Source organism: Callithrix jacchus, chromosome 11 (genome assembly GCF_049354715.1).
Source record: "Callithrix jacchus isolate 240 chromosome 11, calJac240_pri, whole genome shotgun sequence".
NCBI classification, from domain to species: Eukaryota; Metazoa; Chordata; class Mammalia; order Primates; family Cebidae; genus Callithrix; species Callithrix jacchus.
Window position 1 is genome coordinate 72,510,097 of NC_133512.1, and position 15,094 is coordinate 72,525,190.

A 15,094-nucleotide genomic window follows, 5' to 3' on the forward strand; every position below is an offset into this window, starting at 1 on the left:
ATAATGTAAAAGTTATCACAGACTCAATGATAAAGACGTAAAGAAAAATTCTACACACACAAAAAAAGTTCAGCACCTTTTGGAACAAGGTGGTTATATACAGAAAGGAAACAAGACAATTGGTTAGACAACAAGAGCAGAAATGAGAACACTATGAGCAAACAGTATTTTTCTTAGGTCTAAAAGTTAAATATCCAGTAAGAGGTTATAAGGCTAAAATAATACTGATTTACAACATGACAAAAAGGAGTTAATTATGGCTCTATAATTCTGCTTAATTGAAAGCATATACACAAATAACTAAAACACTTTATACAAAATAAAATTCAAGTACAACCAATGCAGAATTACTTAGGTGGGGGTGGAAAGGAAGAGTGAAGAAAACAATGCAACTATTTTTTAAAAAAGTAAAACATTAATGATATATATGATTTTTGACATAAGATCTTTCCTAACTTTATTTAGAACATTATTTACTTATATTGGAGTCATTAAATATCATTCATAATAGAGACACAGATAAGAAGGAAATGAATTTAACAAAATCCATGTTAAGTAAAAATAATAAAAGTCATAGACATTTTTGTGTCAGACAAAACAGAAGATGACAACTAAAAGCTAAATACTGGCCGGGCGCGGTGGCTCAAGCCTGTAATCCCAGCACTTTGGGAGGTGGAGGCGGGTGGATCACAAGGTCAAGAGATCGAGACCATCCTGGTCAACATGGTGAAACCCCGTCTCTAATAAAAAATATGCAAAAAATTAGCTGGGCATGGTGGCGCGTGCCTGTAATCCCAGCTACTCAGGAGGCTGCGGCAGGAGAATTGCCTGAACTCAGGAGGCGGAGGTTGCAGTGAGCCGAGATCGCACCATTGCACTCCAGCCTGGGTAACAAGCGCGAAACTCCGTCTCAAAAAAAAAAAAAAGCTAAATATTACATCTTAACAAAAAGTAAAAGTTTCTTAAAATTAATAGGCCAAGAACACTTACCACTCCATCAGTAACTTCCTGAGCTCCACGAATTTCATATAGTTGTAGCTGTTTTTCAAACAGTTGGGCAATAGCTCTATGAACAAGCTCATATTGTTCCTATGAGGGAGAAAAATGATTAAAAAAACAAAAAAAAATTTTAAAGAAGAAGAAAGCATTTATAAAATACAGTTTATAAAGGAAAACAACTATACCTTTGTTTGTACTGCAGAATGCCTTTGTGTTCTCATTTCTTGTATTAAATTAAATACATTAAATTCCTCTGGTATTTTCTAAAACAGAAAATTTAATATATAAACTTTGTATATCTATTCATAAAATAGCAAAATAGTCTTTAGCTTTTCACATAAAACTTGAATAAATGCTGGTTTACTGCAAACATTTATTGAACACCACCTACTGTATCTCAGACACTGTGCTTGGCACTGTGGAAACAAAACTGTTCTTGACCCTCAGCATTCAAGCTGGGGAGCCAGTTATGTCCAGCCAAAGCATGGCTGCAGTATAGTGGGAATAAAGAGGCTGCGGCTAACTGCTGAGTGTGTGGAGTGACAATACAGTTGGATATTAAAAGAAGGTTAACTCATAAGAAGTGAAGGAAATATGCATAAGCATAGCAGATTGAATGTATAATCTATGTGGAGAATGCAGAAATTTGATGTAGATAAAGCCTAAGACTAAAAGAAGGAGAACGTAGTCAAAGGAGGAGAGAAGATAAGGATATTCGGAATCAGACTGTGAACATAATAAAGAGACTGAACTTATTTTATAGGTCAGTATCTTTTGCATTGGCTATATGAGGACCAGTGAAAAGACCTAGACAAAAATATAGATCTCTTGGCTCCATCTTGGGGAACTAATTATGAAACAACCTAGACAATTCTTTTGTGTATATGGAATTGGAACTACTACAATAGGCAATGTTGACGTGGAATATCTGATATTCACATAATTTTTTTTTTTTTTGCCAATCAGTTTGAGCTTATGAGGTTGCTCAGGTTAGCCTTGAACTGATGACCTCGCCTTCGCGAGCGCCATGACCTCTGGCGGGAGTCACTTTGGACCCCCAATATTCACATAATTTTTATATCAGGAAAAATGATAGTCTGAAAGGGTGAGAAACTGTTGGAGGTTTACAGAAGCAAAACTATCAGACCTGTTATCAACAAGACTGTTTTGGAGTGATTATGATGGAAGAGTTAAAAATCATTTCCAGGTCTGCTGCTTGGGAGTCCTTTATATACATTACATTAAGACTTGACCTAGGCTGGGCGTGGTGGCTCACATCAGCAATTCCAGCACTTTGGGAGGCCAAGGCAGGTGGACCACCTGAGGTCAGGAGTTTCAGACCTACTTGGCCAACACAGTGAAACACCATCTCTACTAAAAATACAAAAATTAGCCAGGCATGGTGGCACGTGCACGTAATCCAAGCTACTCGGAAGACTAAGGTAGGAGAATCGCTTGAACCTGGGAAGCAGAGGTTGTAGTGAGCCGAGATCGCACCACTGCACTCCAGCCTGAGCGACAGAGCAAGACTCCATCTCAAACAAACAAAGACCCAGGCCAGTTGTCGGTGGCTCATGCCTGTAATACCAGCACTTTGGGAGGCCGGAGCAGACAGATCATGAGGTCGGGAGTTCAAGACCAGGCTGGCCAACATAGTAAAACCCTGTCTCTACTACAAATACAAAAATATAGCCAGGTGTGGTGGCGGGCATCTGTAATCCCAGCTACTTGGGAGGCTGAGGCAGGAGAATCACTTGAACTTGGGAGGTTCAAGTTCTCTAACTTGAGTTGAGATTCCGACTCAAAAAAAAAAAAGACTTAACCTAATTTCTAAGATTAATTAGGGTAAGCCAAAGTGAATCAAATTTTTGAGACAGAGTCTTGTTCTGTCACCCAGGCTGGAGTGCAGTGGTGCGATCTCAGGTCACTGCAACCTCTGCCCTTCAGGTTCAAGCAATTCTCCTGCCTCAGCCTCCCAAGTAGCTGGGATTACAGGTGCCCACCACCATGCCTGGCTAATTTTTGTGTTTTTAGTAGAGACGGAATTTCACCATGTTGGCCAGGCTGGTCTCGAACTCCTGACCTCAGGTGACTCACCCGTCTTAGCCTCCCAAAGTGCTGGAGATTATGGCATGAGCCACCGCACCCAGCCAAAATACACAACTTTTAAAATGACCAGATGTTTGTTTTGTTTGCTAGCATTCATTTAAGTGTCCTTTTCCATTCCAATTTTAATCTTTGACTTTTATGTTAAAATGCAACAGAATCCTAAGAATTTTTATTTGAGTATTAGATGATTATAGCTGTTGAGGAAAAAAAACATTTAACCCCAGAGGGCTTTTAAGCAACTATTTCACATGTAAACATTACCTTGCCAAAAAAAAAAAAAAAAAAAAAAAAAAATGGAGAGATGGCACGGAAAAAAGAGAAATAAAAGGAAGAAAGAAAAAGAAAAAAAAACATTTTACTAATTCTATTTTGTACAAGACAAAGGTGGACAATTCATATAAACTATAAAGTTAGAAGGATTAAAAGCACGTTCCTAGAAATGAACACATTATGAAACCAGCAAAAGAACCAAATGTATACAAAGTGAAAAGACTTGTTTTTCGAATCTATAATGAAGTCTGTATCTTGTTTATCTATCTTCCATAGTATCAAACACTCTATCTTGGAAAAAGCAGTGGCAGGAACAACAATCACAACAGCAACAGTAATAAACACTAACAATAAACTGGGTACTTGCTATTTAGCACACACAGTTCTGAACACCTTTATCAACGTTAATTTACTAATTCTTACGCATTTTACTATTATGATCCCTATTTTCTGATGAACACATAGAGACACAATGGGATTAGTATTTTGACCAACATCCTACAGCTAGTAAAGAAGCCAGAATTATCATCTCAGCATTTTGGCTCCAGTCAGCATTCATAGACCACAATACTATAACGTCTCCAGCAGGTATAAATATGTACTGAATGAAATACACTTATACCTAGATAAATATAAAAGGCAATAGGCCGGGTGCACTGGCTCACACCTGTAATCCCAGCACTTTGGAATGCCGAGGTGGGTGGATCACCTGAGGTCAGCAGCTTGAGATCAGCCTGGCCAACATGGTGAAACCCCATCTCTACTAAAAATGCAAAAAATTAGCCGAGTGTGGTGGCGGGCAACTGTAATCCTAGCTACTAGGGAGGATGAGGCAGGAGAATTGCTTGAACACAGAGGGCGAAGGTTACAATGAGCTGAGATCGCACCATTGCACTCTAGCCTTGGCAACAACAGTGAAACTCCGTCTCTAAAAAGGTAATGAAATTCAGTATTGCTAAAGTCAGTAACAGTTTATACCCTAATGCAAATATTCACTCACTTAGAACATTCTTACTCTGTTGCCCAATGCATTATCTCAAGGCAACATGCAGCAATTATACCCTTTCTCTATCTTTCTTTTTAAAATAGTTTTTATTTTTAAATTATTTTTAGTGACAGCAGTCTACCTATGTTGCCCAGGCTGGTCTTGAGCTCCTGGGCTCAAGCAATCCTCCCACCTTGGCCTCTCAAAGTTCTGGGATAACAGACGTAAGCCACCGAGCCTGGCGTTCACTATCTTTATTTCTTACTTAATAAAACTACTTCAGAAAAAATAACATGTATAATAAAATATACACTATAATTTACTGCAATTAATGATTAAGAATGAAAACTGTAATAGATCAATTGGATATAATGCTACAAAAAAATTATTCTTACCCCAGCTTTTAGTAAATTCCACGTATAATCTATGGCACAAATGGCACCTGTTCTTCCACAGCCTGCACTAAGGATACAAAGTTTGAAAAAAATAATTTGATTTTTGTGAAAAAAGAACTATAAAATAAACGTGGATGGATATGTTAATATTCAGAAACAAAAAAAATCATTTAAAAAGTTTGACAAAATTCTACTTAGTAAACAAAATACAACTTAAAGTATGTTCATGGCAAGATCTGTAACATAGTACACATAAACACTATGATTTTTCCTATACGTGCATACCTATGATGAAGTTTAATTTATAAATCAGGCACAACAAGAGATTAACAACAATAACTTGTAACAAACTAGAACAACTATAACAATCTGCCAGTATCTTGAGGTTTGGGCCATTATAAGTAAAATAAGGGTCACCTGATCATAAGCATTAGGACATCACATGACAGTCCATTTGATAACGGCAATGCCTACTCTGTGACTAATGGGCTGGTAGAGTCTACAGTGGACTATGGGATGATTTATCTCTCAGGCAGGACGTACTTCCCCACACTTAGAATGGTGCAGCATCTAAAACGTACAAATTGTGTACCTTTGAAATTTTCCATTTGATATTTTTGGACTATGAGTAACTGAGACTGAAGAAACTGAAGTCATGAATACGGAGGGCCTATTGTCTATCTTGTAAACATTTCATTTAAGGGGCTGGGCACAGGGGCTTATGCCTGTTGTCCCAGCACTTTAAGAGGTGAAGGCAGGAGGATCGCTTGAGCCTGGGAGGTCGAGGCTGCAGTGAGCCATGATGGCACCAATGCCAGCCTGGCTAAAAGTGCGACTCCATCTCAAAAAGAAAAAAAAAAGAATTTAAGAGCTTCCAAGAGTAAGTGATTCAGAATAGCTACTAAGCCGTGACTCTGGAAGTCTAATGCTACATCAGAAAACATGACTAACTGACAACACCCTTGCAGAGACATATTTATTCTATGTTCAAGATGGCTCTTGTGGCTGGACGCAGTAGCTCATGCCTGTAATTCCAGCACTTTGGGAGGCCTAGGTGGATGGATCACTTGAGGTCAGGAATTTGAGACCAACCTGGCCAATATGGTGAAACCCTATCTCTACTAAAAAACACACAGTAGACTGGGTGGGTGGCAGGCACATGTATTCCCAGCTATTTGGGAGGCCGAGCCAGAATAATAGTTTGAATCTGGGAAGTGGAGGTTGCAGTGGTCTAAGATCACACCACTGCACTCCAGCCTGGGTGACAAGAGCAAAACTCTATCTCAAAAGAAAAAAAAAGACGTTATTTTTTTAGAGTACAGAAGGAAATATCGCCATCATATCTATCAATCTGTAGAAGATATAGGAAAGGTGCAGAATGCTACAAGCCCTAGAAAACAGATTGAGCAACAGCAGTGATTTCATCAAAAGAACACAATGATATGCTCTCATATCCCAAAAAACTAATGGGAGCTGGGGAATGTAGAGTAACATACCATAGGTTTTTTATTTTAAAACATGACAGGCTGTGTGCGGTTGCTCACAACTGTAATCTCAGCACTTTAGAGGCCAAGGTGGATGGATCACCGGAGGTCAGGAGTTCAAGACCAGCCTGGCCAACATGGTAAATCTTGTCTCTACTAAAGATACAAAAAAAATTAGCCAGGCATGGTGGTGGGAACCTGTAATCCCAGCTACTTGGGAGGCTGAGGCAGGAGAATCACCTGAACCTGGGAGGCTGGGGTTGTAGTGAGCCAAGATCACGCCACTGCACTCCAACTTGGGCAACAGAGTGAGACTCTGTCTCAAAAAAAAAAAAAAAAAAGAAAGAAAGAAAGAAATACATGACAAAAATATTTGAAGCAACTGCTTCTCAACTCAAAAAAGGCTTATGCTCCTTAAAACTGAAAATCACTATGAGTAATGATGTTACTGACATCACTGGAATAATCTTTGGCAAAAAACTCCACAAAGTTGTGTAGCATTTTAATGCCTATTTTGAAACATACCTATCAATAGTTTGCTAAACATGTAACCTAAAAATTCCTGGTAAAAGTACACTATCAGCAATCTAGGATGATTTTTAAAAACTCTTAATAATAAACACCAATTATATTAATTTTTAGTTGTTGATACATTTGTCAATTCTGTGCATAAAAACACAGAATTTTAGTTGAGTTAGTAGGCATAAATTACATATATCTAAACTTGTATGATAATATAAAGATACAGATAACCAAATCAATGAAACCCGATAGAAAGTTCAGGTACAGATCTAAGTATATGTAATATTTCTTACATAATGGTGAATTCTCCAGAGGAGATCAGACCATTCGATAAGTGGCACAGGAAAAGTTAGCTATCAATGAAGAGCAAAAATTAAATTCTGGTCACATGCCTTAACTATAAAAATATTCCAGATGGATAAAAATGTTAAAAAGTAAATATATGAAAGTACTAAAAATATATGCAAAATATATAAACTATTGTGTTAGGGAAAGACTTTCCATGTATATCTCATTGGACAAAAACTGTAAATATATCTCAACGGACAAAAATCATTCAAAATGCTAACACAACAACGTAAAACTTATGTATGTCAAACAAGCAGAAGACAGGAAAAACCATGTTACTTACAACATGACTAAAAGTTAATATCCTTAATATATAAAGAATTTGTATAATTATTAAAAGATGAGGCTGGGTGCAGTGGCTCATGCCTGTAATCCCAACACTTTGGGAGGCCAAGGCAGGTGGATCACCTGAGGTTGGGAGTTCAAGATCAGCCTGACCGACATGGAGAAACCCCGTCTTTACTAAAAAATACAAAATTAGCTGGGCATGGTGGCTCATGCCTGTAATCCCAGCTACTTGGGAGGCTGAGGCAGGAGAATAACTTGAACCCGGGAGGCAGAGGTTGTGGTGAGCCAAGATCATGCCATTGCACTCCGGCCTAAGCAAAGGGAGTAAAATTCTGGCTCAAAATAATAATAATAATAATAAAAAAGATGAATGTCTGCTATATAATAGTAGGCAAAGTATACAAACAAGTAATTCACAGAAGAATATAAACAAAAAAGAAAAAAAAAAAACCTTTGCCTTTCATACAGGCATTTACAGAGAAAACAGACGTCAGGCATGGTGGCTCACACCTGTAATCCCAGCATATGGAAGGCCAAGGCAGGCAGATCACGAGGTCAGAAGTTCAAGACCAGTCTGGCCAACATAGAGAAACCCCATCTCTACTAAAAATACAAAAAATTAGCTGGGTGTGGTGGTGCATCTGTAATCCCAGCTACCTGGGAGGCTGAGGCAGGATAATTGCATGAACCCGGAAGGTGGAGGTTAGAGTGAGCCAAGATCATGCCACTGCACTCCAGCCCATGCAACAAAGCAAAATTCCATCTCAAAAAAAAAAAAAGGCAAACAAAAAGATAACACACAGTTATTGGGGAAGGTATAGGAAATAGATACTCCCACAAACTGCCAGTAGTAAAATTAAGTGGCATCGATTTTCTAGATAGTACATTAAAAAATACTCATTAAAATACTTTAAAAGTTTATATCCTTTAACCAAGAAATCTCACTTCTGGACATTTATCCAATAATAAATTTATCCTAATAATTGCAGATGTGCTCAAAGATTTAACAACAAGACTGGCCAGTAAAGCAAATTAAAAACAAAAAAGAGAGTGGCCACTGAGCACTTAAACTATTGTTTAAAATAGATGAAAAAGAATGGGAAGAAAGGTAATAAATTAAATGGCAAAGAATAAAGGTTAAATATATAGTGCAGTTATAGCATACTGTAGAAGAGTATTTATATGATCTAGAAAAACGTACATGACACACTGAATGGGGAAACATTCTTTTAAAGCAATACTATATATACAGGCCAGGAGTAATGGATCATGCCTGTTGTCCCAGCACTTTGGGAGGCCGAGACGGGTGCATCACCTGAGATCAGGAGTTCGAAACCAGCCTGGCCAACATAGTGAAACCCTGTATCTACTAAAACTACAACAATTAGCTGGATGTGGTGGCATGTGCCTGTAATCCCACCTACTCAGGAGGTGGAGGCAGGAGAATCGCTTGAACCCAGAAGGTGGAGGTTGCAGTAAGCTGAGATTATGCCACTGCACTCCAGCTGGGGCAACAAGAGCAAAACTGTCAAACAAAACAAAACAATACCATACACATACTGAAAGGATGCATTCTTGAGTTTTAACAATGGTTATCTCCAGTGGAACTAGTGGAAAGAAAAAGAATTTCCTTACTTTTATGGATGTGTTTTCTAAGTCATTATAGTTAACAAATTGTTTTGGTTGTTTAAAAATACGTAATGGTCAATTTATTTTTTGATGAAAAGCCTTCCTATATAAATGGATTTATGACTGAACAGGAAATAATTTTAACTAACTTGTAAGAAGTGAAAGCAATTTCTTTATCTTTTAATTCTATAATTAAACATATTATTTTTAACTAGCCAATCCTACTTAATTAAATGGTCAAGCAACCACAGAAATAAATTGTGTGTATTGTTTTTTTTTGAGACGAAGTCTCACTGTTGCCCAGACTGGAGTGCAGTGGTGTGATCTCAGCTCACTGCAGCCTCCAACTCCCAGGTTCAAGTGATTCTCCTGCCTCAGCCTCCTGAATAGCTGGAACTACAGATGCACACCACCTCACCCAGCCAATTTTTGAATTTTTACTAGAGAAGAGGTTTCACCATGTTGACCAGGATGGTCTCTTATCTCTTGACCTCATGATCCACCCACTTCGGCCTCCCAAAGTGCTGGGATTACAGGTGTGAGCCACTGCACCTGGCCAGAAAAAAGTTGTTTTAATGAACCAAGTTGTTAACTGATTCCCACATCTCTACCAGCAAGTTACGTTCCTGGTCCATAAATAAAAAGCAGCACTTTTACTTCATTAATTAAAAGCATTACAATCAGACCATGTGAATAAGAAAACTATCTTCAGCGCTTCAACTCCACCGGAAAAATATTTTAACTATGTAAATAATCAAAAACAAATCTCTAAGTTTGAAAAATCTCACTTACTTTTTATAACAAATGTGAATGCAGATAACAAGTGCCTTAGAGAAATAAATTGATAGCAGTCTTATGAAATAAGTATTATGACTGTAAGGCTTTTAGAAGAATCTAATGTAAACTAAAAATTCAGAGTATAAAAACTGACTAAGGATTCAAGTAGCTTCTACTAGGTAGAAACCCATACCGATATAATAAAATTCCAAAAATTAGGTTTCAAAATACCCTGTATCACCCATTTCATAATAATACCTATATTCTCTTTTTTTAGGAGATAGGGTCTACTATGTCACCCAGGCTGGAGTGCAGTAGTGCAGTCATAGCTTACTGCAGCCTCAAACTTTTGGGTTTAAGCAATCCTCCTGCCTCAGTCTCCCAAAGCACTGAGCCACTACACCCAGCCATGACACCTACTGCAAACATGTAATATTTTCTCAACTAATTCAATTTTGTGCTTTTCCTTTTAAAAGGGTATTTTCCATTATGTTCCTAAATCCACAACACAAATTTATCTTTGCATTATGTACTGTATATAATGTATACATATACCTATATGTGTATATATCTATTAGGTATATTTAGCTTTATATTACATATTAATGTATTAGCTACATATTACGTATTTATTTGTATCATGAGAATGACCAGATGACAGAAATAAGCCAAAATGTTAGATCAAGAAAAGCTGGTTATCTTAAGCTGATTTCTCTTAGATAAAATTATATTAGAATTAACTCCCTTCTAGAATACTAAATTAACTGCCCCCCAAGAATAAATCATCTCATGTTCATTCCCCTAAAAGTCAATGGCAGAGTTGACTTAATTTCTCAACCCATCTAAATGAGTAATTTTGCAAAACCTAATTGAACTTCAAATATTATTTGAATATACAAAAAGATTTCTATTGAGCAATTTAAAGTAGACGCACCTATACTTGTACTTTCATATTCAGAGGTAGCTTACTTAACAAGGTCAGTAATCACTGAATTTTAATGTAATGCTTATAATGAAGTAATCCACTATAAAACTTAATAAAAATTATCTAGTAAATGTGCATCAACAGTTTATATTACTTTACTATAAAAATCCTGGCTGGCCAGGCACGGTGGCTCACATCTGTAATCCAAGCACTTTGGGAGGCTGAGCTGGGCGGATCATGAGGTCAGGAGCTCGAGACCAGTCTGGCCAATATGGTGAAAACCACAGCTCAACTAAAAATACAAAAATTATCCAAGTGTGGTAGTGTGCGCCTGTAATCCTAACTACTTGGGAGGCTGAAGCAGAAGAGTTGTTTGAACACAGGAGGCAGAGGCTGCATTGAGCTGAGATGGTGCCACTGCACTCCAGCCTGGGCAACAGAGCAAGACTTTGTTTCAAAAAAAAAAAAGAAACTCATGTTGCCAGACATAGTGCTTATGCCTATAATCCCAAAGCTCTGGGAGGGAAAAGAAGGAGAATCACTTGAGGACAGGAGTTAGGATCTGCCTGAGCAACAGAGCAAGACCTGGTCTCTTAAAAAAAAAATTAGTTCAGTGTGGTAGCAAACACCTGTAGTCCTAGCTACTTGGGAAGCGGAGGCAAAAGGATCACTTAAGGCCAAGAGTTCGAGTTTACAGTGAACTATGATTGTACCACTCCACTCTAGCTTGGGCATCAGAGTGATATCTTGTTTTTAAAAATCTCATGTTAGTGTTTATCAGGAATGAAAATTGCTTGGTCATTGTTTCAGGGAAATTGATTAAAAGAAAATACTACTATACTGAACTTTAAAAAGTAGAGTATGATGAGCATCTGAGATTATATGCTCTAATCAGTGAATAGTAAAAAGAATATGTTCTATAGCTTTCCACTATGTGAATACTATTTTCAGATAGATGATACTGTTTTAATGCAACAATAAACCGTCTGTCAACCAGATTAGACCACGTTAATTTACAAGGCCCTAGTCCCAAACGTTATATCAAGGCTAGGAGAAATTCAAGATTACTATAATATTAATGCAGAAATAAAACCTCATGTAACATCAAACTTAAATCAAAATATTGCTATTTATAAACTTGGGAAATTCTTCTGTACCTGCAATGAATACAAATAGGAACATCTTCATGTTCTTGATATTTCCTCATTAAGCTTATCATGTCCAGAATAGAATCAAATGATGAAGGAACATCATGGTCTGGCCAGTTCACATAATGAAACTGATACAGCCTACGAGATTCCTTCGAGAAAAACAGAAAGTCAAGAATTAGGAAAATATTTCGCAAAATTTAAAGCTGCACCTCTCATTTAACTGCCATTTCTAAGAAATTTGTGTGGCATTTAGCACTGCTTTAAAAAAAAACCCAAATAAATAGTAGCCGACACTTATTGACTATTTACCACATGCCAAATATCTAAGGACTTCATATGTAACAATTTATTTAATTTCCATGAGGAAAATACTGTTAATACTATCCTCATTTTATAACTGAGACACACAGATAAAATAACTTGCCCCAAGTTTTGTAAGAAGTGACAAATGTGAGCTCTAAACCAGGCAGTTCTACTTCCAGAGCATGTACTCTCAACATTACACTATATATACTATTTAACTAATCCACACTATTAAATGGATGAGCAATATACCACAACCACTATGTTAGAATAATATCCATTGTAATTAGAAAACTAACAGAACATAAACTCAAAAAGAACTGAGAGATGAATTTGTCCGATCCTAAACTCACTTGTCTTCTTACAGATTAGTGGTTCTCATTGTATGGTTTGGGTAACCCCTCACACTTTTTAGGGGGTCTATGAGCTTTCAATAATTTTCAGAATAATACTAAAATGTTACTTGCCTTATTCTTTAACGGGCAATACAATATATGCTTATATATTTATGTTTTTAAAAAATTTCTCAGTTTTAATTTTAAATCTAGTACATACTGAAAGATACAACCCACAGAAACAAAAACTCTTTAGGATCCTCAATAACTCTGAAGCATGTAAAGAAGTACTAATGTCAAATGTTTTTTGAGAATAGTTATTGTAGAGCAATACTCGGAGTCTCAGCAAAACCATACTCAAATTCTACTTAAAAGCTTCTGTATCTTCATCTATCTGCAATGAACTTAACAGTATCTGGATAATACGCAGTTAAGAGAATTGAGATGTCTAATCTATTACAGATATTCAAAAAGGTACTTATTATTATTACTGTAGATTAAAAAATTAGCAACCAGGCCGGACTCAGTGGCTCACACATGTAATCCCAACACTTTGGGAGGCCAACGCAAGAGGCAAGAAGATCACTTATGGCCAGGAGTTTCACAGCAGCCTAAGCAACATAGCAAGACTCCATCTCTATAAACTATAAAAAATTAGGGCCGGATGCAGTGGCTCACGCCTGTAATCCCAGCACTTTGGGAGGCTGAGGCGGGTGGATCATGAGCTCAAGAGATCGAGACCGTCCTGGTCAACATGGTGAAACCCCGTCTCTACTAAAAAATACAAAAAATTAGCTGGGCATGGTGGCACATGCCTGTAATCCCAGCTACTCAGGAGGCTGAGGCAGGAGAATTGCCTGAACCCAGGAGGTGGAGGTTGCGGTGAGCCGAGATTGTGCCACTGCACTCCAGCCTGGGTAACAAGAGAGAAACTCCGTCTCAAAAAAAAAAAAAAAAATAAAATAAAATAAATTTAGCTGGGTTTGGTGGCTCATGCCTGTAGTCTCATATACTCAGAAGGCTGAGGTGAGAGGACTGCTCGAGTTCAGAAGTTCAAGTCCAGCCTAGGTAATATATAATGAGACCTTGCTGCATTACAAAAAAAAAAAAAAAGGTATGGGTGGGCGAGCAGTGAGCCTCAACTAAAAAGAATATAACTCTAAATGAAGACTTAGCTTTGATGATGACTTTTCTTTAACAGATTGTAAACTAGTAAAACAGGGTAATAATCATACAAACAATGCAATAATCTGCTTACTGTAACAGAGGAAAACTATTTGCAGCAAAGAAGGCATAACTACTCCAAATTTAATAAATTTAGGGAATGCTATAATTAATATTATTATGTAATGTGATAAACAGAAATGTCAAGATACTAAATAAAATTATTACACTCCCATTTTCATCTTCATAACTAAAAATCAGCAAATTTCCTTAACTATGTTAAATAACATGGTATGCTATTTATATAGCTTCTTAATTTTTTTAGTAGCCAAAAGTTTATTAGTTTGCAAAAATGTGCTTTAAAGATAAAAATTCTTGGGCTGGGCGAGGTGGCTCACCCCTGTAATCCCAGCACTTTGGGAGGTCGAGGCGGATGGATCACGAGGTCAAGAGATCGAGACCATCCTGGTCAACATGAGGAAACCCCATCTCTACTAAAAATACAAAAAATTAGCTGGGCATGGTGGCGCGTGCCTGTAATCCCAGCTACTCAGGAGGCTAACGCAGGCGAATTGCCTGAACCCAGGAGGCGGAGGTTGTGGTGAACCAAGGTCATGCCATTGTACTCCAGCCTGGGTAACAAGAGCAAAACTCTGTCTCCAAAAATAAAAAAAATAAAAATTCCTGTTATGTTTTTTACTTACAAAAAAACCTATAAAGCAGATATAAAGAAAAACAATTTTCTAGCAAACCCATTTTACGAAATAAAACATTTAGGCAGTAGTAAGAATTATGGTTTCTATTTTTTTTTTTTAATTAATTTTATTTTTTGAGACAGATTCTTGCTCTGTTGCCCAGGGTGGAGTGCAGTAGCAGTCGGAGACAGGTTGCAGTGAGCCAAGACTGCGCCATTGCACCATCTCCCAGGCTCAAACAATTCTCCTGCCTCAGCCTTCTGAGTAGCTGAGATTACAGGTGTGCACCCACGCCCAGTTATTTTGTTATTTTTTTAGTAGAGATGGGGCTTTGCCATGTTGGCCAGGTTGCTCTTGAACCCCTGGCCTCAAGTGATCTGACTGCCTCAGCCTCCCAAAGTGCTGGGGATTTCAGGCGTGAGCCACCACAACTGGCCTCAACTTTTATTTCAGATTAAGGGGTACATGTGCAGGTCACACAGGTATATTATGTAACACTGAGGTCTGGGATACAAACAATCCTATCACCCAGGTATTGGGCATACTACCCAACATGTGGTTTTTCAGCCCATGCTCCCCTTCCTCTCTATATCTTCTCTTTGAAAACTATTCTCTATTCTCAAACTATTCTCAAAACTCTTTTGAGAAAGAGTCTTGTTCTGTTGCCCAGGCTGGAATGCAGTGGCACAACTGAGAGTCACTGCAGCCTCAGTCT

The 15,094-nt window shown here is 37.7% G+C and overlaps 1 protein-coding gene across 6 annotated transcripts in view; it reads right to left on the reverse strand.

Moving 5' to 3' along the window:
- Positions 1–15,094, reverse strand: part of PTPN12 (protein tyrosine phosphatase non-receptor type 12) — a 107,220-nt gene that overhangs the window by 22,593 nt on the left and 69,533 nt on the right. For all 6 annotated transcript variants that reach the window (XR_013524060.1, XM_078343063.1, XM_002751667.6 and 3 more), the window contains 4 exons: positions 11,889–12,031; positions 4,759–4,825; positions 1,185–1,262; positions 991–1,089 (listed from right to left, as the gene is read on the reverse strand). Coding sequence is in view for 5 of the 6 variants with exons in the window: in XM_078343063.1 (XP_078199189.1) it covers positions 991–1,089; positions 1,185–1,262; positions 4,759–4,825; positions 11,889–12,031 (387 nt within the window). In the remaining variant the exon portion in view is untranslated. The remainder of the gene's footprint in view (positions 1–990; positions 1,090–1,184; positions 1,263–4,758; positions 4,826–11,888; positions 12,032–15,094) is intronic.